Here is a 25,181-nt window from a genome sequence, read left to right as displayed (position 1 = left end):
TGAAAACATCTTGAGAAAGAAAAATGAAGTTGAAGTTCTCACACTTCCTGATTTTAAAGCATATTACAAAGCAACAGTGGTCATAGCAGCATGGTATTGTCATAAGGATAGATATACTGACCAATGGAATTAAATTGAGAGTTCAGAAATAGACCTTCTCATTTACTGACAATTGGTTTTTTTAAAAAAATATTTTTATTTAAGAAAACAATCAATACACTCAGACCCACCAAAAATGGATATCTTAGATAGCTTTAGCATAGGTATATTTAAAGAAAATACCCAAATAATTATTGTAAAACCTTGTTTGTACAGTAAGTTTCATAAACCAATTTAAAATTAAGGCAACAAGAAAAAAATCTACAAATTCATATAGCAGAGTTTCTTAAATTCTCGATATTAAACACTAACTTAAATACCATTTGATCAACTGTTGAAACTGTGAGTGTTCTCACAATATCAAGTAGAAAGTTATTAGGGAGTCAAGGTTCATTCTTGTTGCATACATCAGGATTTCATTACAGCTGAATGATATTCTATTGTATATATATATATCTATATATATAGATATATAGACATACAGATACAGATATATAGATATAGATATACACACCACATTATGTTTTAGCCATTCATCAGTTGATGGAAAAATGGGTTATTTCCTTCTTTTGGCAACTGTGAATAATACTGCTATGTACATCAGTGTGTAAATGTCTGTTCAAGTCCCTGATTTCAGTTCTTTGGGTATATACAGTAGAATTGCCAGATCATATGGCAGTTCTATACGGAACTGCAAAACTGTCTTCCATACTGGCTGCACCAATTTATATTCCCACCGAGACTGAGTAATGTTCCTATTTCTCCACATCCTCTGCAACACTTATTGTTTCTGTTTTTCCAATAGTAGCCATTCTAGTAGCTGTGAAATGTTATCTCATTGTGCAACACTTATTGTTTCTGTTTTTCCAATAGTAGCCATTCTAGTAGCTGTGAAATGTTATCTCATTGTGGTTTTGATTTGCATTTCCTTTATAGCTAGTGATATTGAGCATCTTTTCATGTGCTTTTTAGCCGTTTGTATTTTTCTCTTTGTATAGATCTGTATTCAAGTCTTTTGCCCATTTTTAACTAGGTTTTTTTTTTTATTGTTGAACTGTAGGATTTCTGTGTATATTCTGGATATTAAACCCCTATCAGATATGTGGTTTCTAAATATTTTCTCATTGAGTAGATGCCTTTTCACTTTCTTGATAAAGTCATTGAAGCTCAAAGTTTTTAATTTTGATGAGGTCCCATTTATTTATTCTTTCATTGCTTGTGCTTTGGGTGTAAAATCTAAGAAACCATTTCCTACCACAAGATCTTGAAGATGTTTCCCTAAATTTTCTTCTGGGAGTTTTATGGTTCTGGTTGTTGTATTGAGGTCTTTGATCCATTGTGAGTTAGTTTTTATATTAAGATGTGAAATAGGGGTCCTCTTTCATTCTTTTAGTTATGGATATCCACTTCAAGCACCATTTCTTGAAGACTATTCTGTTCCAGTTGAGAGGACTTAGTAGACTTCAGGTTGACCATAGATGTGAGGGTCTGTTTCTGAAGTGTTTTGACCACTGTAACTTTGTAAAATGCTTTCAAGTGAGGGAGTGTGAGTCTTCCAACTTCATTAGTTTTTTTCAAGATGTTTTTGGCTTTTGGGGCTCCTTATTGTTTCATATAAATTTGGTAATTGGCTTTTTCCATTTCAGCAAGTATGCTATTGGAATTTTGATTGGGATTTCTTTGAATCTGTAAGTCAGTTTGGGTAGCATTAACATCTTTTTAAATTTTTTTGGTGTTCTTTTTTTTATTTTTATTTTTGTTATAAACAACAAACAAACATACATTCTTGATACGGTTATAGTCAGTGGCTCACAGTATCATCACATAGTTGTGTATTGTTCACCATGATCATTTTTTTGAACATTTGCATCTCTCTAGCAAAAGAAATAAAAAAGAAAAAAGAAAAAAACTCATACATGCCATACCCCTTACCCCTCCCTCTCATTGACCACTAGTATTTCAATCTACTCAATTTATTTTAACCTTTGTTCCCCCTATTATTTATTTCTTATCCATATTTTTTACTCATCTGTCCATACCATAGATAAAAGAAGCATCAGACACAAGGTCACATTGCATAATCACAGTTACATTACAAAAGTTGTGTCATTATACACAACTTCAAGAAACATGGTTACTAGGACACAGTTCTACAGTACTTCCCTCTAGCCACTCTAGTACTCCATAAACTAAAACGCGGATATCTGTATAATGTATGAGAATAACCTCCAGGATAACCTCTCAACCCTGTTTGAAATCTCTCAGCCACTGACACTTTATTTTGCCTTATTTTTCTCTTCCCCCTTTTGGTCAAGAAGGTTTTCTCAATCCCTTGATGCCAAGTCCCAGCTCATCCTAGGATTTCTGTCCCATGTTGCCAGGAACGTTTACACCCTGAAATTCATGTCTCATGTAGAGGGAGGAGGGCAGTAAGTTTGCTTGCTGTGTTGGCTGAGAGAGAGGGAGAGAGAGGCCACATCTGAGCAACAAAAGAGGTTCTCTGGGAGTGACTCTTAGGCCCAATTTTAAGTAGACAGCCTATCTTTTGCAGGGATAAAATCATGGGAGCAAACCTCAAGATTGAGTGCTTAGCCTATTGATTTGGTTGTCCCCACTGCTTGTGAGAATATCAAGAATTCTCCAAATGGGGAAGTTGAATTTTTCACCCTTTCTCCCCATTCCCCCAAGGGGACTTTGCAAGTACTTCTTTATTCACTTTTCAAATCACTGTGGTATTTATCGGGGCATCACACTGACCTGGGCAAACCAACAGAATCTCATAGCATTGAGATCTTAATGATATTGAGTCTTTCAGGTCATAGATGTGGAATGCCCTTCCATAATTAAAATTTTTTATTTCTTTCAACAGTGTTTTGTAATTTTATGAATAAAGGTCCTTTACTTGCTTGATTTAATTTATTTGTAGATATTTGATTCTGTTACTTGCTATAGTAAGTGGATTTTTTTCTTGGTTTTCTCTTAAAATTGCTCATTACTAGTATATAATTTTTTTCAAGTTGATCTTGTATCTTGCCACTTTGCTGAACTTGTTTATTTGCTCTAGGTTTTCGTATATACTCTTTATCATGTGGAGGAAATTTCCTTTGCTTCCTATCTTTTGAAGTGTTTTTATCAAGAGAGGAGGCTGGATTTTTTTTTTTTTTTTTTTGCATGGGCAGGCACCAGGAATCAAACCTGGGTCTCCGTCATGGCAGGTGAGAACTCTGCCTGCTGAGCCACCATGGCCCACCCAAGGCTGGATTTTGTTAAATGTGTTTTCCAGGTCAATGGAGATGATCATGAGGTTTTCCCCCTTTGATTGTTTAATGTGATATATTATATTAATTGATTTTCTTGTGTTGAGCTACCCTTGCATACTTGGGATAGAACTGACTTGATCATAGTGTATTATTTCAAGTATTTCATTGAGGATTTTTGCGTCTGTGCTCATTCAAGAAATTTGTAATTTTCTTTTGTTGTAGTATCTTTATCTGGCTTTGATACTAGGGTAAAGTTGGCTTCATTCATTAACATTCACAGTTATTACTGTAAAGACAGTACTTCAACCATTTTATCTTTTATATGTCATAGCTTGTTTTTGCTTCTCTTTTTACGCTTTTAGTTACCCTTACTGATGATTTTTATTTCTTTACTCTCTTCTGAACCTCTCTCCTGTATCTTTTATTTTCAGTCTGCAGAACTCCTTATTTTTAGGAGAGGGGGATGCATGGTCTGGGAATCAAACCCGGGTTTCCTGTATGAAAGGCATGTATTCTAACCACTGAACTACCCGTGTACCTGCAGAACTCCTTTTAATATTTCTTATAGGACTGTTCTCTTGTTGATTAACTTGCTCAGTTTCCATTTATGTGTGGATATTTTAAGTTCTCCCTCATTTTTGAAGGACAGTTTTGCTAGGTAAAGCATTCTTTGCTGGCAGTTTTTCTCTTTCATTATCTTAAATATATCATACCACTCCCTTCTGGCCTCCATGGTTTCTGATGGGAAATCGGCACTTAATGTTATTACTTACTGTTCTCTTGTATGTGATGAGTCATTTTTTTCTTACTGCTCTCAGCATTCTCTCTTTATCTGATTAGTATATGTCTTGTAGTAGGTCTATTAGGGTTTATTCTATTTAGAGTGTGTAGCTTTTCTTGGACATGTATATTTACATCTTTCATAAGATTTGGAAAATTTCCAACCATTATTTCCTCAAATGTTCTTTCTGCCATTTTTCCCTCCTCATCCTCTTCTGAGACTCCTATGATGTATATGTTTTTGTACTTTGTGTTGTCATTTAGCTCCCGGAGACAATTGTATTGAGCAGGGTCTCAACTAATCTAATCTAATTAGTTAAATTAGATTTTACTAATCTAGTAAATGTAGTTAGTCAGTTATTTCTTTTGCTTGTTTATGTAGTCTAATCTAGATTAGACTAACTAATCTGGTTAGTCAGTTATTTCTTTTGCTTGTTTAAATCTGCTGTTGTATACCTCTAGTGGGAAAAATATTTCATCTGCATTACTGCGCCTTTTTTCCCCATAAGTTATTTTTCTGTTCATACTTTCTCATTCTTATTTATGCCCCCAGTGTCATTTTAATATCCTTTATCTCTTTAGCCATATTTAATATTGTATTGATTTAGGAGATTTATTTGAACATCTTTAATGATTTGTTTCAAATTTTATTGGTCCTCTGAAGTTTCAAATTGTTCTTTTGACTGGGCCATACCTTGCTGTTTCTTAGTGTGGCTTGTAGTTTTTTGCTGATGTGCAAGCATCTGATTGTCTCAATGAGTTTGCTCTGAAGGTCAGTTTCTCTTTCTTACATGGGGTTTTATTGTTGATTGGCTTTGTTGAGGCTCTTCTTTGATACTTGGGTCAACTTATTTTAGACGTTTTGAATTGTTTGTGGTTTTTTCAGCTCTTCTCTTTCTGATCCTTGCCCTGGATTTGTGGTAAATTTTTTTGTGAATGTCGAAACCCGAGACCAAATGTGGAAGAGTTTTAAGGTTGCGCTATTCATGCAGCTGTTTCACTTGCAGGGTGAAACACTTGCAGAGTGAAGTACTCCTGTGTTCCTTTTCTGAGAGTATTAACCTGTTGTGTTATTTTCCCTTTGCCCCTATAATTTTTTTTTAACCCTCTTTTGATTACGCCTTTTGCCTGAAGGGCAAAATATGGGATTAGGGTCTCCCCAGAGAAGACGTTGCAGTTCCCTGTTTCCCAGCCAGAGCAGGGCCAGGGGTCCATGAAAGGAGCGTAGACCAGTTCCAGAGAGCCGTGGGGGAGGGTGGGGGAAGAGCCTTTTTGATGGCTCCCTGAAGATGCACTTTTCTGGCATGCCCAGCAGATGGCACTCTTCCCCAGACTTTTACCCTTTGCCCTGTGTAGGCAATGTTTCTTTAAATCTCCACTGCCTCACCCTTGTGGGGAAAAGGTTAAAATAATGGCGTGGATGTCCCTGTCCAGGGTAGGGTAGGCTGAAAGAGCCAGGACCGAGTGATCTAAACTTACCATTTAAGAGCCACGATCAGCACTTGATCTTGCCCGTACCCTGTTCTTATGCAAGAGGGCTTCCATGTTCCTCTAAGTCAATAGGAACCAGATAGGAACTGGACTGCGGGCAGCTATCCTGAGTGTGGAGGATCAGCACTGGCACTAGCCACCAAGTGGTTTATTCGCAGGGTTTTAATTATTTTTTGTTTACTGTAGTGTCTCAGCCTCTTCTTCCTGCCTTTCCTTGGATGCTGTACAGTGCTCCCCTGGCCTCCACGACCCAGAACAATTGTTTCAGAAAGTTTCTGCCCATCCATTAGCTGTTATTGGAGGAGTCAGTATTGTACTCCTGTACTCTGCCATCTTCCCCAGAAGTACTCTTGATTTTTAATAATGATCATGTATCATTCTCTTAAAAATAATAGCTAATTTTAAAAATTGAACTCTTTTCCCCACTGCTACAAAAAGGCTGAAAGGTGATGGATATATGTTCTGAGTGAGGGAAAAAACCCTAAAGCCTTGATTAATATCAAGCCTTGATGACGTTATTTTTGTTCATTGCTGTCTTAATTTTATTTTGTTTAGGTCATGCACATTCGGAAACTGCTTCAGAAAATGGATCGTCCAAATGGTCTTTATCCAAATTATTTGAACCCCAGAACAGGGCGCTGGGGTCAGTGTAAGTATTTCTAGTATAGCTGATGCTCTGTTTAAAGGTTATTTGTCTGAAAACTCTTGCTGGATGTAGGGAAAAGTACACCCAGATGAGGAGGAGTTAGAAATTTTCAGTTCATGATGCTCTACTAGCTCTGCCACCTTTGGCAAGTTTCTAATCTCTTGGAGCTTCAGTTTTCCCACTTGGGAACATTAATAATCTGTATCACAAGAGTATTTTATTTCATGTATGTGTAAGTACTTTGCTAAAAGATAGTATGGCATTTGGAAAAGGTAGTGCTCAGGATAGATATTTATAGAAGGCATATGAAGAACAAAAGAGTATGTTACATGACTTGAAAAGTGGTTATTGCTCTTGGGCAAGCAATGTCCAGTGTTCATTTTAAAAGGTTACAGGATAACTATTATTTACCAGGCTCTGTGCCAAGTTCTTGGCTGAGACTGGAGATGGGGAAAGACTATATTGGGCTTGATTTGAATTCGATGAGCATCCAAGCTGGTGGTTGGAATGTAATGTGAAAAACGCTGTGTAGAGAAACGTCAGGTGAGACTATGGAAGAAGTGATTTCCTCTGACTTAAGAGAAAATATTTTGTTTGATGTGGGATGATTTTTCTTACTAGAGCTTTAGAATTTATCTTTGAAGGAATTTATTCTTTAAAGTAAATAGTAAATGTTGATTTGGAATTGTAGAACTTACGGAACTTTAGTACATTAGGCTTTATCAATGGTGTTTTCTTTTAACAGAAAAGCTAAAACAAATGGAAGTTGAGATTTTGCCCCTAGTATAACATGTCTGGGTTATTTTTGAGATTAATAAAACCATAATGAAGTAGTAAATAAATCGATCACTTAATATCATGTATTGAAAACTTGCAGAATATACCGGTGATAAAGTAGACCAGTGGGACTGCCAAGAGTGGGAAGATACCTACTCCGGAATTGTCCTTTTTGTGCCTGTAGAGAATATCTGGGGTATTTTCCTTTATGAAGTGAAAGCAGGTTGGTCAGTTATGTCTTTCACAGATCTAGGGATAGGTTTCAATCTGTTGGCTCTTTTTATGTATTTTTCATGTCTTTTCACTGGAAATTCTTTACATGTAGCTCAGTTTTATTTCTACTTTAAAGAAAATATGAGGTCAAATGCCTAAACTGAATGGAAATGATACTTTTTCTGAATAAGCAAAACTCTGAAAGTGGCATTTCTAAAATATAAAAATGTAATTTTTTTACTCCAGATAAGAGTGACTGGATTGGATGTCTACTTAGTAATTTGGAATAATTGTGTTATAAATTTTCTCCTTTAGAGTTACATTAGCTTTGGAAATATAGCATTTGGGAAAGATATATGTTTAGTTACTTCTTTATACCATATGCTAGTATACTTTTTCATATAGTATAATTACTTAATGTAAAAAATGAAGTCATAAAAGTAGTAAATAAAAATATGGTTTAAAATGTATATGATCAGGAAAGCCTTTCCTACGTATGTCATAAAAAGAAGAAATCATAAAGAAAATGGTGTCAGTTTTTGCTATGTATACATGTTAACTTCCTACAATTTGTAACCTACTAACAATAGAATTAAAAGACAAGTAACAAAACAGACCAAGGAAATATATTTGAACATATTTGGAAAACAGTTTCATATCCTTACTGTATCAAGACTTCATAAGATCATAAGAAAAAAATAATCCTCCAGTACAAAAATAGAAGAAAAGTTAATTCATGAAAAAAAGATATAAATATGCAGTAAACAGGTGTGTTCGTATTTAACCCTAAAAGTGGTGTAAATGAAGAACAGTGGCACTGGGAAGCAAGAAAATACAGTAACACTCTCATCCTGTACAGACTGCTGCTACTGCACTAGAATTCACAGAGATGACCATATTTGTAGTACCGCCATAGACTGGTGATCAAACACGATTGTCTCTCTCTCTTTCCCACTTCACCACAACCCTAATCAAATCAATGAAACTTTAATCAGAATGCACTTTTCTTTATCGAATTGACAGAGGATGGACAGTTCCCTGTAGCCACTGTTTCAAAGAGTCTTGAAAATTTGTATGTGCTAATCAGTCACTCTTCTCCAGGAACTTATTCCCAAGAAACTGTCAGGGCTGTATATAAAATTTTTATTTACATTGACTTTGAAGTTATTTATAGGAGGCATAATTATTTGAAAGCAGTACTGGTCCAGAATTTTTTGTGATGATGAAAATGCTCTGTGTCTGCGATGTCCAATATAGTGGTCACTTGCCATATGCTGTAATTGAACACTTGAAATGTGGCTTGTACCACCAAGGAACTGCATTGTAAAGTTTATTTTACTTTCAATGCATATATGATAAAATATTTACATGTGGTTAGAGGCTACTGCATTGGACAGTGCAGTTTTTAAATGTCCTATAATAGGGATTTATTGTGGGATACTATGAAGCCGTTAAAAGTGATGTTATAGCATATTTGAAGTAGGTAAATATGGTATATCTAAAGAGAGGAAACGTGCAGTGTAAGAACAGATACCATAGTGTCATCTGTGGAAATCTCAGGTTAATCACATTGTGATTTTGTGACATATTTATTTTCTTCCTTTTGTTTACCTTTATTATCCCCATCTGATAATGGACATGTATTACTTTTAAAAAGATTGAATGTCATCTTCCACCCCCAAATCTTAGAATCCTGGAAAAAACCTACTATTTGAGGATTTCCAGCTTCCGAATGACTAACAGTATAGCATTGATGGCAACTTAATTTTCAGAAGATCTCTGTCAGTCCACTCTGATTTTTCCCTACAAACTAAATTTAAATTACTTCTTTTATAATGTACTCATTCTAGCAGTTATAAGTTTTGAGAATGTTATAGAAAGAGCTATTTATTAGTTATTTTGGCAAGAGTTTAAAGTCCTAGTTGAGCTATCCTGACATCCCAGCTGCAACCCTTACTAAATAGTTCAGTTTGTTCCTGTTAACGTTTTATTCATTTTGTATCAGCTTTTGAAAAGTATATCAAATTCGTATTTATCTTTGAGCAGTTTACATCTGTCATATCTATAAATAGTCTGGAAAACAAACAATGGATTGAATAGGAATTTAACAATTCAACTTTGGCTAACTATTATAATTAGAGTAATGATAATGTCTGTGACATGCATATAGCAATCACAGAGAATAATTACTGGCAATTACCTTCAGGAAAAGTACTTGACAACGCATGTAAAAAAATATAGTAAGGAATTTATATTTAAAGGAACACCATTGATTTTATTCCTTTTCTTACTTTTTTTTACTAGTTTTTGAAATACCATGTTTAATCTCTGCCTTTTAAAAATTAGAGTGAAGAAATATAGAAAATCACATATCAGTGATTCATTAATTTTTTAATTAAAGAAATATGGGTTTATAGAAAAATCATGCATAAAAGAGTTCCCATATGCCACCGTATTATTAACACCTTGTGTTAATGTGGTACATTTGTTAAAAATCATGAAAAAATACTTTTATTCTAGTAACAACCTAAGATTTTCTCTTTTAACCACATTTGGAGATATATTTCAGGCTTGTAATTACATTCACAGTGTTGTTTTAACATCACTGTCACCACCATCCATTACCCAAACATTTCCACCATCCCGAATAGAACTCTGTACATTTTAAACCTTAACTCCATATTCTCTATACCTGCCCCATCCTCTGATAACCTATATTCTAGATTCTGATTCTGTGAGTTTGCTTGTTTTAATTATTTCATATCCTGACCTGTTGAGGTCTTCTGTTTCTTCTGTTGTCAGTGTAGGTTATTCATGTGTTTCTTGTAATTTGTCCATTTCACTGAAGTTGTCTAATTTGTTAGTATATAGTTATTCATAGTATCCTCTTATAATCTTTTCTATTTCTGTGGTGTTAGTCATAATGTCTCCTTCTGATTTCTGACTTCATACATTTGCAACCTCTTTCTCTTTTTGTCAGTATAGCTAAATGTTTGTCAATCTGTTAGATCTTTTCAAATAATCAACCTTTGGTTTTGTTAGTACTGTTTTTTTTTTTCTGTTTCATTTCTTCCCTAATCTTCATTTTTACCTTCCTTCTGTTTCCTTTGGGTTTAGTTTGCTATTATTTTTCTTGGTTCTCCAGGTATGCAATTAGGTCTTTGATTTTAAGTTTCTTCTTTTTGAGTGCAAACATTTAGGACTTTGATATGTTGTGTTCTTATTTCCGTTCATCTCAAGAAATTTGTTTTCCCTTGTGATTTCCTCTCTGACCCAGTAATTGTCTGAATGTATTATTTAACTTCCATGTATTTGTACATTTCCCAGTTCTGCCTTTTATTGATTTCCACCTTCGTTCCACTGTGGCCAGAGAAGTTTCTTTCTATAATTTGTCTTTTTTAATTTATTGAGACTTGTTTTGTGACCCACCATGTTTTCTTACCTGGAGCATGATCCATGTGCACTTGAGAAGAATGTATATCCTGCTGTTTTGGGGTACAGTGTTCTGTATATGTCTAATGTGTCTATTTCATTTATCATTTTATCCAAGTTCTCTGATTCTTTATTGAATCTCTGTCTAGATGTTCTGTCTATTGTTGAGTGGTGTGTTGAAGTCTGCACATTTTTGTAGAGGTGTCTGTTTTTTTCTGCAGTTTTTCCAGTGTTTTCCTCATGTATTTTGGAGCACCAGGTTAGGTATATAAATATTTTTAATTGTTATTTCTTCTTTTATTAATATAGTGTCCTTCTTTGTCTCTTAGAACATCTTTTTTACTTAAGATATATTCTGTCTGATACTCATATAGCTATCCCAGCTCACTTTTGTTTACTGTTTGCATGGATTATCTTTTTCCTTCCTTCAACTTTCAACCTATTTGTATCTTTGTATTTAAGCTAAATCTCTTTAAAATGACAGATATTTGTATTGTGTTTTTATCCATAGTGCCAGTCTGTTTGTTTGTTTTTTTTTAATTGAGTTTAATCAATTTACATTCAGTATTACTGCTGTAAATGCAGTGGTTATTTAAGCCATCTTGTCCTTTGGTATCTTTTTTGTCACTCTTTTCTTTTATTGCAGTCTCTTTTTCTGTATAACTGATCTTTTGTGATGTATCTTACTGATCCTTTTTCATTTTCATTTATGTATATTTTAAAAATTATTTGTGGTTATTCTTGAGTTTGTATTATACAGTGTAAGTCTATAGCCAACTGATTTAAAACATAGGAACTTAACTCCAGATTATCTCAGCTCTCATACCCTCCATTTTCACTCTTTATTTTGTCTGTGCCCCACATTATCTCTTTGTATTTTGCGTGTCTGTTTTCAAGAAATGTGACTATTTCTTAATCAGTTGTATTCTGTCATAGTATTTATAGAGTAGAGTTATATATTGAGTTGCAGTACTTTTCGATTTTGCATTTACCCATTTAATTACCTTTTTGGAAGCTCTACAGTTCTTCACATGGCTCCAGCCCTTCTCTCCTACCTTTCCTTTCACCTTTTAACCTGAAGAACACTCTTTAGCAGTTTTTACAGCGCCTGCCTTTTGGTGACAACTCTCTTAGCATCTGTTTATCTATGAATGTTTTAAACTCTCCCTCATTTTTAGAAAGTTTTGCCAGATAAAGCATTTTTCACTAGAAGTTTTTATCTTTCAGTACCTTAAGTATATCATATCACTACTTTTTCACCTCTATGGTTTCTGATAAGAAACTGGAATTAAGTTTTATTGAAGAATTCTTGCATGTAATGAATCACTTTTCTCTTGCTACTTTCAAGAGTCTTTCCCTCTCAGCACTGACACCTGGCATTCTGATTCTGTTGGTCTGTTAGGGAGTGTGTTGCTTCTGGGTCATGTATATTTATGTCTTCCATAGGAGTTGGGAAAATTTCGACCATTATTTCCTTATTCTTTCTACCCCGTATCTTCTCCTTCTGTGATACCTGTGATTCAGTGTGCTGTCATTTAGTTCTCTGAGACCCTGCTCAATTTTTTCAGTTCTTTCCTCTATCTGTTCTTCTGTCCATGAGATTTCAATTTTTCTTTCTTCTAATTAACTGATTCTTTCTTATGCCTGTTCAAATCTGCTATTTTATGCCTCTAGTATATATTTAATCTCCATTATTGTGCCTTTTATTCCCCGTAATTTCTGCTATGTTTCTTTTTAAACTTTCTAATTCCTTTTGTATATATATTGTCTTTTTTTGGAAAAAAATACCTTTTTAGAAATTTCTTTTTCAGTTACATACTCTTAAACAGGATGGTTTCATTATGACATTCAGGCAATGTTGACTTCATTAGTGTTCACAGAAAAGAAACATGTAACTGTAAAATATTGTTGGCTTAACGTGAACATAACTTTATTATTTACTACTGACCAGTTTGTGTTGCCAAAAAACTTATTCCTTGGCATTAAAATGGAGCACTTAAAATATTGCTAAAAAGCAAATGTCTACATGCTGGTCTTTACAGAAAATAAGGGTACTTATACTCTAAAAAATATTTTAAGTCCATGATTGGATTAATATGCACATCTTCTTATATATAAGGAGTTGAGATCATTAAAACACTGTATGGTCCAAAAAAACTTACTGAGAATAAAACCAAATAGGCTTCTGATAGGAAATACAAGTATCGCATTTATTTACAAATATAGTAGACATGCAAATTTGGTCAAATACTGTAAATGAAAGAAGAAGTGATTTCACATTATAATGGCCAAAACAACCATCTACCTTCCTGAAAGCAAATAAAAATAAGAACTCATTATGTAACTCCTGTAGTTTAAGACATCATGGCAGTATACAATAGGTAGAATGGAGACTGTTGACCAAATTATACAGCAAATGTTTTCTACACTTAGTATTGGTCTTCAAAATCAGGAATTTGAAAAGGTCATTATAGGATTCATAAAACAATGTTAAAATATCTAAAATTTTGGTGTTCATATGAGTGCCTAATTCATCAAAAACGATGCACTGAACTTTTGGCTAATCAGAAAAGTAAATTGCAAAGTACAATTAAATCCATGTAAATGTAGTAACGAAAGAAAGAATGTGTATTTCTTTACTTTAATACACATTTTAAATGTTACCTTGAGACAATAAAGTAAATAAGACAATAAAGCTTAAAGACAAAGAAGATACTGCATGGAAGTTACTGCATTATAAGTGACAAATTTATAAATGAAAAATATGTATGAGAATTGGTCAATATAACTATTTTTTTAGCCAGTCTTTTTGTTTTAACTCTTCTTGAAAATTCTGGCTAGTACAATGTGACAAAAGGATACTTATGTCTTTATGGCTTAAAGCATACTTGAAAAGTGGAATGGGCTTCCTTTAATATAGAACCATTACTTTGTTCATATGCAGAGACTTAAAAAGACTGGAGGCAAACTCCTGACCTCTCCAAAATACTTTTCAAAAATCACGTTTAAGCTAAAAAGTAGGAAAATTCCACAGAACCTGCCAGTTTGAATACAAGAGACTAATGATCACAAAGGGCAATAGAGAGACCCAGTTTTTATTGGTGGGGGTCTTTTTTTTTTTTTTTTCAATCAAAGAGCTAAATAATTTAAAAAACCCCATTGCATGGCCCATCCATGGAAATGATTTCCTTTTTTGCTTAAGGAAAAATGTAATCATTAAGAAATCATTTCTGTGGATCTCCTTAGATTTCAACTTTTGTACACAGCAATGAAGTTCACTTTTATTTCTTCTTCTTAGCATATTTTTAAAAACTCCTCATTTCTCAAAGTATTCATTTCCTGCTAACATGCATTATCTGGAAGCATAAACTTACATTATGCAAATAATTTTTCACTTTTAAAATAAGCAATTTTGATTCTTTTGAATTCTTGAACTCTTTCATTTTTTTGTATTACTGCTTTACTTATATTATATATTGAACTTCTCATTCCTTTCCTGTAGTCAGTAAGTCCTGGTCTCTACTTCCTTTAACTCTTTAATGCCATTGCCCCCTTCTAGCTGATGCTCCATATCTCATCTTCTTGTCATGATTAAGACTTTTGAAAGGATATTTCATGTTTGTTCCTTTTCCCTGTTTGCCTCTGTTCACGTCTCAATACATTGTATTCTGGTCTCTCCACTAAAAGTGGTTTCTCACATGGCTCAATGACTGTCCTGTAGACAGACACAAAAAGGACAATGTGTTAGTTATTACTGCATAACAAACCACTGTAAGATTTAATGACTTTAAACAGCAATAATTTATTATGTCTCCAGAATCTACATGTTGTCGGAGAAGTTCTACTGTACAGGCTTGGGTTCTGCTGATCTTAACTGGGCTTGCTCATTTGTTTCCAGTCAGCAGGTTGACTAAAGACTGATCTGGGATGACCCCATATAGGATCATTCAGCTCTGTTCCATGTGGTCTCTCATCCTCTATCATGCTACACAAGACTTCATTTCATGGCAATAACAGTCCCTAAATAAGAAGCAGAGCATACATAACCACATTGAGCTAAGGCTTTAAACTGCCATACTATTATTTTTCACCACATTCAATTGGATAAATCAAGATACAAGGTCAGTCTCCTTTTAGGCTAAGAGAATTTTTTCCATATTCTTTTTCAGCCAATTCCTTGAATATTGATATTTCTCAGGATTCTTACCTCTTACCCTTGCAATTTTGCCTCACCCACATTATCTTACACAATGAATTATGTCATATATATTGATGAGGTTCAAATCGGTGATCTGCAGACTGCTATAGGCTGGGTTTTGGCCTGTTTTCTTTTTTTATGGTTTATGAGCTTAGAATGGCCTTTGTAATTGTAAAGAATTGTTGGCACAAACAAACGTCATCATCAACAACAGTAAAAAATACAATAACAAAGGAGTATGTAACAGAGACTGTATGTTATCTTGCCCTTTATATAAAAAGTTTGCCCACCTCTGATCTAAATCAGTATTTCATTCCTGATCTTTGCAATAGATCTTTCCTTGCAAATATAATGTATATACTACAGTTACAAAAGACATCTTAGTACTGGAATATTAGGAAAGTTTATAAAACATATACAGGAAAAATTTATTGAAACTTACAAAATAATAGAAGCTTCTCAACAGAAACTCAGAGTTCATTAGCAAAGACCAATCTTATAAGAAATACAAAAGGAAGCACTACAGGCTGAGAAGAAAAGATAGGAGAGAGAGAAGCTGGGAGGAGGGTATTATCAGTAAGGGTAACTAAAAGGGTAAAAAGAGACAAAAGCAAGATAGGACATATAAAAGATAAAATAATTGAAGTAAGTACTGCCTGTAAGTAACAATGCATGTTAATGGACTGAACTCCCTAAACAAAAGGCACAGGTTGACAGACTGGATTAAAAAACCATGATCCATCTATAAGCTGTCTACAAGGGGCTCACCTTAGACCTAAGGATACAAACAGGTTGAAAGTGTAAGGCTGGAAAAAGATATTTCACACAAACTGTAGCAAGAGGTGGGGTAGCTATTACTAAAATTGGACAAAATAGACTTTAAATGCAAAAATTTTATAAGAGACAAAGAAGGAGGTTATATATTAATAAAAGGAGCAATCCACCAAGAAAAATAATAATCATAAATGTTTATGCACCTAACAAAGATGCCCAAAAATATATGAGACAAACACTGGAAAAACTGCATAGAAAAATACATATCTCTACAGTGTAAAATCAGAGGCTAAAAAAAACTGGATGGAGGTACAACACACTCTTAAACAGTGGGTCAAAGAAGAAAATGCAAGAGAAATCAGTAAATACCTCAAAATGAATGAAAATGAGAACACAACATATCAAAACTTAAGGGATGCAGTGAAGCTGAGAGGGAAATTTATAACCCTGAACACTTACAGTAAGAAGGAAGAAAGAGCCAAAATCAAAGTACTAATGAAAAACCTGGATGAATTAGAATAAGAACAGCAAACTAATCCCATTGCAAGCAGAAGGAAAGAAATAACAAAGATTAGAGCAGAAATAAATTAAATCAAAAACGAAGGACAATAGAGACAACAAAATAGAAACTTCATTTTTCAAGATCAATAAAATTGACAAACCCTTAACTGGACTGACAAAAAAAGAGAGAGAAAATGAAAATAAAGTCAGATAGGAAAGGAGGGGCATCAATACAGATCCTACAGGAAAAAAAGAAAAAAAAGATGATAGGATGATACTATGAACAATTCTGTGCCAACAAACTACACTACTCATATGACATGGTCAGATTCCTAGAAACAGATGAACAGCCTACATTAACTCTAGAAGAAATGGAAGACCTCAACAAACCAAGCACAAGTAAAGACATTGAATCAGTCATCTAAAAGCTTACCAATAACAACAACAAAAGCCCAGGACCTGTTCACTTAAAGGTGAATTCTACCAGTCATTCTGAGAAGAATTAATACCAATCCTGCTCAAACTCTTGTGAAGAAATTGAAGAGGAGAAAACAGTACCTAACTCATTCTATGAAGCCATCATCACCCTAATACTTAAATCCAGATAATGATACTACAAGAAAAGAAAATTACAGACCAGTCTCTCTAACAAATATAGATGTAAAAATCCTCAATAAAATACTAGCAAATTGAATCTAACAGCACATTAAAATACTATACACTATGTACAAGTGGGTTTGACCCCACGTATACAAGGGTGGTGCAACCCCCCAAATCAGTGTAATACTTGACATCAAGAATCAAATGGGTTGAGAGATTCAGAGAGAGCAGAGCAGAACGACATAGCCACGAGAAGCAGAGTCCACCAGCCAGCAGCCTTTGGAGATGAAGAAGGAAAATGCCTCCCGGGGAGCTTCATGAAACAGGAAGACAGGAGAAGAAGCTAGCAGATGATGTTGTCTTTGCCCTGTGCCCTTCCAGATGAGAGAGGAACCCTGACCGTGTTCACCATTTGTCTTTCCAGATGAGAGAGAAACTCTGACTGTGTTCACCATGTGCCCTTCCACTTGAGAGAGAAACCCTGAACTTCATCGGCCTTCTTGAACCAAGGTATCTTTCTCTGGATGGATGCCTTTGATTGGACATTTCTATAGACTTGCTTTAATTGGGACATTTTCTCAGCCTTAGAACTGTAAACTAGCAACTTATTAAATTCCCCTTTTTAAAAGCCAAAAAAAAAAAGAAATCAAGTAGGAAGAGCCACATGATCATCTTGATTGATGCAGAAAAGGCATTTGGCAAAATCCAGCATCCTTTCTTGATAAAAATACTTCCAAAGGTAGGAATCAAAGGAAACTTCCTCAACATGATAAAGAGCACATGTGAAAAACCCACAACTAATATCATACTCGATGAAAGACTGAAAGCTTTCCCTCTAAGATCTGGGACAAGACAAAGATGTTAACTGTCACCACTGTCATTTAAGGTTTTGCTAGATGTTCTAGCTATAGCAGTTAGGAAAGAAAAAGAAATAAAAGACGTCCGTATTGGCTAGGAAGAAGTAAAACTTTCAATATTTGAGATGACATTATCCTATATTTAGAAATGCCCAAAACATTTCTACACGAAGATACTAGAGTCAATAAACAAATTCAACAAATATCTACAACAAAGATACTAGAGACAAGAAATGAATTCAACAAAATTTTATTTATGATAAAATATTAATGTGCAAAAATCAGTTTTGTTTCTATACTTTAGTAATGAACACGCTGAGGAGAAAATCAAGAAGAAAGATTCCATTTACAATAGCAACTAAAAGAATAAAATATTTAAGAATAAATTTAACCAAAGATATAAAGGACCAGTATTCCGAAAATTACAAAACATTGCTTAAGGAAATCAAAGAAGACCTAAATAAATGGAAGGACATTCTTTGTTCGTGGATTGGAAGACTAAATATCATTAAGATAATAATTCTATCCAAACTGATTTATAGTATCAATGCAATCCAAATAAAATATCCCAATGGCCTACTTTAAAGAAATGGAAAAGTACCAGTTGTTAAATTTATTTGGAAGGGGAAAGGGACCCAGATAAAGAAGAATGAAGTTAGAGGACTCACACTTCTTGACTTTAAAGCATATCACAAATCTCCAGTGGTCAAAACAGCATGGTTGGCATAAAGATAGATATATTGATCAGTGGAATCTAACTGAGAGTTCGTAAATAGATTCACACATTTATGATCAGTTGATTTTTGACAAGGCTCTTATGTCCACTCAACTGAGAACAGTCTCTTCAACAAATGTTGCTGGGAGAATGGAATATTCATATCCAAAAGAATGAAAGAGGAACCCTGTCTCACACTTTGTTAAAATTAACTCTAAATGGATTAAAGACCTAGACATAAGAAACAAGACCATTATATCCCTAGAAGAAAGTGTAGGGAAACATCTGTAAGATCTTGTGGTGGCAACGATTTCTTAGACTTTATACCCAAAGCAAGCAGTGAAAGAAGTAAATAAATGGCACCTCCTAAAAATTGAAAAATGGAAAACTTTTTGCTTCAAAGGACATTGTAAAAAAGGTGAAAATTCACTAGTCAATGGGAGAAAATATTTGGAAACCACTAAACAGTAAGGGTTTAATATCCAGAATATATAAAGAAATTGTACAACTCAACAATTAAAAGACAAACAATCCAGTTAAAAAGAATGACCAAAAACCTGAACAGACATTTTTACAAAAAGGAAATACAAATGACTGAAAAGTACTGTACGTGAAAAGATGCTCAACATCACTAGTAATTAAGGAGATTCAAATCAAACCACAGTGGTACAGCCACTGTGGAAGACAGTTTGTCAGTTCCTCAGGAAGCTAAATATAGAACTCCCATTTGATCCAGCAATCCTGCTGCTAGGTTTATACTTAGAAGAACTAAAGGCAGGGGTCAAGCAGACGTTTATACATCGAGGTTCATAGCATTATTCACAGTTGCCAAAAGATGGAAAAACCCAAGTGCCCATCAATTGATGGATGGATAAACAAAATGTATATATGTTTGATGGAATATTAGTCAGCTATAAGAAATGAAGGCTGGTGCATGTGACAACATGAATGAACCTTGAGGAAATTATGTTGAGTAAAGTAAGGGCAAAAATGGTATGAGCTCCTCAAAATTAAACACTTTTGTGCATCAAAGAACTTCATCAAGAAAGTAGAAAGACAGCCTACACAATGGGAGACAATATTTGGAAACGACATATCAGATAAAGGTCTAGTATCCAGAATTTATAAAGAGATTGTTCAACTCAACAACAAAAAGACAGCCAACCCAGTTACAAAATGGGAAAAAGACTTGAACAGACACCTCTCAGAAGAGGAAATTCAAATGGCCAAAAGGCACATGAAGAGATGCTCAATGTCCCTGGCCATTAGAGAAATGCAAATCAAAACCACAATGAGATATCATCTCACACCCACCAGAATGGCCATTATCAACAAAACAGAAAATGACAAGTGCTGGAGAGGATGTGGAGAAAGAGGCACAGTTATCCACTGTTGGTGGGAATGTCAAATGGTGCAACCACTGTGGAAGGCAGTTTGGCGGTTCCTAAAAAAACTGGATATAGAATTGCCATATGACCCAGCAATACCATTGCTAGGTATCTACTCAAAGGACGTAAGGGCAAAGAGACAAATGGACATTTGCACACCAATGTTTATAGCAGCATTATTTACAACTGCAAAGAGATGGAAACAGCCAAAATGTCCATCAACAGACGAGTGGCTAAACAAACTGTGGTATATACATACGATGGAATATTATGCAGCTTTAAGACAGAATAAACTTATGAAGCATGTAATAACATGGATGGACCTAGAGAACATTATGCTGAGTGAGTCTAGCCAAAAACTAAAGGACAAATACTGTATGGTCCCACTGATGTGAACGGACATTTGAGAATAAACTTGGAATATGTCATTGGTAACAGAGACCAGCAGGAGTTAGAAACAGGGTAAGATAATGGGTAATTGGAGCTGAAGGGATACAGACTGTGCAACAAGACTGGATACAAAAACTCAAAAATGGACAGCACAATACTACCTAATTGTAATATAATTATGTTAAAACACTGAATGAAGCTGCATCTGAGCTATAGTTTGTTTGTTTGTTTGTTTGTTTGTGTTTTTGTTTTTTCTTTTTTATATATTTTTTCTATTTTTTATTTTTATTATTATTTTTATTTTTTTCTCTATATTATCATTCTATATCTTTTTCTGTTGTTTTGCTAGTTCTTTTCCTAAATCGATGCATATGTACTAAGAAATGATGATCATACATCTATGTGATGATATTAAGAATTACTGATTGCATATGTAGAATGGAATGATTTCTAAATGTTGTGCTAGTTAATTTTTTTTTAATTAATGAAAAAAAATGGTATGATCTCCTGAATATGAACTAAATGTAATAATCAGACTCAGGAAGTTAATATCTAGTATTTAGGTTACCAGTGGGTAGAGAATTGGGAGCTGATGTTTAATTTGTGCAGAATTTTTAATAAGGTTGACTCTAAATGTTTGGAAATGGATAGAGGTGATTTTAGCAGGTTAATAGAGTGTAATTAACAGTGTTGGATTGTCCGCGACTTCTCGCTCAGCCTCTGGTCCCCGGCCGGCGGGTGAGACAATGAGGAGAGACAGAGAGACGCAGACAAATCCGTGCTGGTGAGAAACACAGATCCAAGACACGCAGCAGTTGTAAGCACAGACCTTTACTGGAGTTAAGCTTGCATTCTCTGTTACAGGTTCCGCGCGGGACAAGATGCCCCGCGGGGGAACAACCTCTATGCGGCCGTCAGGCACGGCTCCCTGTGGGTCGTCTCCACCCACCCTGTCCGGGTAACCTCTTATATACTGTGCCCAAACCCAATAGGTTAGTGCCACGTATACAGAGGTGATTGGAAGATAGGGTTGGTGGGCGCGTACGTCATACGCGGAAACAGGATGCGGGCGCCATCTTGACTCACTCGATGGGCGGGGGGAACTCTAGAGCAGGCTGCAGCGCGACCACTAGGCCTGACCTGGGAGGCGGCTCTCCACATCTCCCCCTTTTTTATTATTTTTGGTCCGTAGACCCTTTCTTAGACCCAGTGTCTCCATTGATGAGTGAGCTCCCGTGAGCTTGATTAGCCCACTACTTGTTTTGGTGCTTTGGGGAGTCTGGACTAGGCTCCAGCCATCTTGCGGCTGAACCTCTGGCACCGACCAGAATGCTCACCTCATATAGAGACCGGAGAGCCCGTGAGCTGGAAACCACGTGACTCTCCCTGCAGTGCTTCGCCTCGCAACTGGGCTAAGCGGGGCTCAGGAGAGCGGCAACCAGAGTCGAGAGCGTCATTAGGTGTCTCTGTGCAATGGCCGGAGTCTAGTCTGGCCAGGACCGTGACTCTGCCTTAGAGATCATCCTTTAGACAAAAATTATGACTTCTGGTGCCGCCTTTTACACCCGGGACACGGCCATGGGCTTTGCAGCAGATCCTGTTTTCGAGCGCCCCGCCCTGAGTGGCCGGGACAGGTCATACAGTGAGGGGAAGGACTGGGTAGCGGGACGGTCGTTGCCAGGAGCATCAGGGGCGAGCGACATAGCCAACATGGTAGTGACACGTAATTGCTGCTGTGTCTGGAGCAAGCGTTCTAACAAACATTTAACAGTGACTAAGCCCACTAATAGTCCCACTGCCACGAGAATCCAAGTAGTCAAATTGGGCCAAGAGAACTATGAGGTGACTCGGTTCCACAGACTTTGTACAGTCTCGCCCAGTTTGGAAAGGTCGAAGGCAACGGGGGTTATTAAAACTGGTCCCCCTTCTAAACAATCGAAGGGTGACCGGCGCTTTCGTTGCTATCTCGTCAGTCGCCGCCGTCATCAGCAGAGTTGGAGGCCTGATCTGATGGTTCAGGTTGAAGGCTTGTTGGTTTTTTAGGCAACAGCTCCGTGGCCTCCTCGGGCGATGTCACGGTTCTCACCAGTCTTTCCGGAACCCACACTGGTTGACGTCTTGGTTCCTAGGGAAAAACACAAACAGAGCCTCTGGCCCAGCTGAGCACTGGGTCAGGGCCTTGCCATTGTCCTGACAGGACATCCTTCCAACGGACTAGACCTCTATGTGGAGGACTCGGAGTAGTGTGCTGAAGAGCAGGTGTCATTCCTAGTGAATTTTCATTAAAAAAATTGTACGTAAACAAGGCTATAGACAGTTGAGCCTTTGGGGACAGGCCGTGACCTATTCCCCCTTTCTGTTTCTTTAGTAAGTCTTTGATGTCTAAGATGAAAATAGACCAATGCTCTGGCAGAGCTGAGAGAAGGGGCAACCCCATCTGAACAGGTCCTAAGGACTCCATGCAATTATTAACGGCTCTTAAATCATGTAACAATCTCCATCTGCCTGATTTTTTCTTTATGACAAATACGGGTGTGTTCCAAGGCGATGTGGAGGGAATGATATGGCTCTCTTTTAGCTGTATAGACACTAGAGTATGCAATGCTGAGAGTTTTTCCTGTGATAATGGCCACTGAGGCACCCACACCGGGGTACTGGTCTTCCATTTTAGTTTTATAGGTGTGGGTGGGAATCTCCCCTCAGTGGCCCCTAGGAAAAACCCAGGCCTCGTCTGTCAGAATTGGAGACAGCTTGTATAGGCCTTGCGCGCCCGTGCAATGAGGCTCCTAAGCCTTTGCCGGGGACATATCCCATTCCTTTTAACAAGCGCTTAGAAGTTGGAGAGCAGCCACTGTAATTACCTGATTCGGCCACCAGAGGGAGCCCGTGGTGAGGGTTTTTGGCGAGATCACCAAAACCATTCACGGGAAACCGTTGCATCCCCGGGGGCGCAGCAGCAGACGCTGGCGGGGCGGAAGGTCGCGTGGGTGAGATAGGAGGCCCCTCCCAATCGATCAACGGAGGCGCATCTGCCCCATTGGTCTCATCGCCATCTGACTCTGAGTCAGAGCTGTCTGAACTGGCGTTTGACTCCGGCGGCTTGCCCTTACAGGAGCCGTCCGCAGACGAAGCTGACTGAGTTTCTTGGAGCGCGCGCCGTGCCTGTAGCAGGGCGGGAGACGGACTGAGGCCTGCAGCATTCTCCGCCTCAGGGCAAGCACGGACGGTTTCCCAGATAGGGACCAGGATCGGGTCCATACAAAGGCCCGTCCGGCGCGCCCGTTCTATGTCATTACCAAGTTTTAACCAAGAAGGCAGACTGAGGCTACCGGAATGGGCGAACCAAAGGGCAAAGGTAACAACATCGTCAAGGAACCGCAGGAGGGAACTCTTCTTAACTGAGATGCCCCGCTGCTTCAAAAGGGTTTTTAAAGGGGGTAATAAAGGTGAACTTCCTGACTGCCCCATGCTTGCAGTCGGCACTGTACTTTAATCAATCGGGGAGCTCTCCCGATTCACTGGGGCTACCTGAACGCCCACAGCCCTTAACTCTCACGTAATAAGAAGCACTCACCTTCTCGCGGTGATCAAGCGCGGGAAGTCCGCTGCGAGCTCAGGATGCACGTCCTCACCAGCTCGGGGAAAGGCAGCAGAAGGGTTCCCCGTACGGGCCACCACTTGTCCGCGACTTCTCGCTCAGCCTCTGGTCCCCGGCCGGCGGGTGAGACAATGAGGAGAGACAGAGAGACGCAGACAAATCCGCGCTGGTGAGAAACACAGATCCAAGACACGCAGCAGTTGTAAGCACAGACCTTTACTGGAGTTAAGCTTGCATTCTCTGTTACAGGTTCCGCGCGGGACAAGATGCCCCGCGGGGGAACAACCTCTATGCGGCCGTCAGGCACGGCTCCCTGTGGGTCGTCTCCACCCACCCTGTCCGGGTAACCTCTTATATACTGTGCCCAAACCCAATAGGTTAGTGCCACGTATACAGAGGTGATTGGAAGATAGGGTTGGTGGGCGCGTACGTCATACGCGGAAACAGGATGCGGGCGCCATCTTGACTCACTCGATGGGCGGGGGGAACTCTAGAGCAGGCTGCAGCGCGACCACTAGGCCTGACCTGGGAGGCGGCTCTCCACATTGGATTGTACGTGTGATTGATTAAAAGGGAAAATCCAGGGTCGTGTATGTTATCAGATAAAAAACTAGAGAAGTTTGGGCAATGAAGGTAATTAGTAGTACAAATATAAGATTGATCTTCCATGAACCAGAGCAAATATATGTTACTGTTACAAGGTGTTAATAATAGGATGGTATTTGGGAAAATATATACATAATGCAAACTATGAAATATCCTTAATAGTAATATTATAATACCCTTCCATCAGTTGTAATAAAGTTACCACAACGATGTTACATGTCAGTAATAGGCGTGTTTAACGGACATGGGATTTTTCCTTTTGGGACAGTGAAAATGCTCTAAAATTCATATGGTGATGCAAGCATAGCTCTGTGATTATTCTGACAGCCACTGATTCTGCACTTTGGGTGGATTGTGTTGTGTGTGAATAAAACTGCTTTACAAAGTAGGTGGATGGATGCATAGATTGACACATTAACTTAAAAAAATGAGTACTTATTGATACAAGGAATGACATACAGCAGTGAAATACATGCTTTACAACTATATGCAACAACATACTGAATCTCCCAAAGTGTTAAGCTATAGAAACCAGACACAGAGAATTAATAATGTGATTTATAAAATATATCAGTTGGCAAAACAAAACCATAGTGTTGAGAATGAGATGGTAAATGCATATAGAAAAAAAATTTTAAAAAGTGATTATCCTAAAAGTTAGGGTATCACCTGCCTTTTGGGAATGGGATATGTGGTTGGAGAGATTAGGGGGGATGTATGGAAGGTTTTTGGAGTACTGACGTTTTTCTGAGCCAAGATTATACAGATGTTCTCTTTATAATAAGGGTTTATAACTTACATTTTATAAACTTTTCTATATAGGTGTTAAATTTCACAATATAAATATTTAAAATTA

The 25,181-nt window shown here is 37.1% G+C and overlaps 1 protein-coding gene across 3 annotated transcripts in view; it reads left to right on the top strand.

The window, feature by feature from the left end:
- MAN1A2 (mannosidase alpha class 1A member 2) overlaps positions 1 to 25,181 on the top strand; it is a 236,889-nt gene that overhangs the window by 147,992 nt on the left and 63,716 nt on the right. For all 3 annotated transcript variants that reach the window (XR_013159187.1, XM_077119755.1, XM_077119756.1), the window contains one exon: positions 6,186 to 6,279. Coding sequence is in view for 2 of the 3 variants with exons in the window: in XM_077119755.1 (XP_076975870.1) it covers positions 6,186 to 6,279 (94 nt within the window). In the remaining variant the exon portion in view is untranslated. The remainder of the gene's footprint in view (positions 1 to 6,185; positions 6,280 to 25,181) is intronic.

The sequence above is a fragment of the Tamandua tetradactyla genome, chromosome 11 (genome assembly GCF_023851605.1).
Source record: "Tamandua tetradactyla isolate mTamTet1 chromosome 11, mTamTet1.pri, whole genome shotgun sequence".
NCBI lineage: Eukaryota > Metazoa > Chordata > Mammalia > Pilosa > Myrmecophagidae > Tamandua > Tamandua tetradactyla.
The sequence above is the reverse complement of the archived record's forward strand: the minus strand, read 5'-3'. Positions and strand labels throughout refer to the sequence as shown.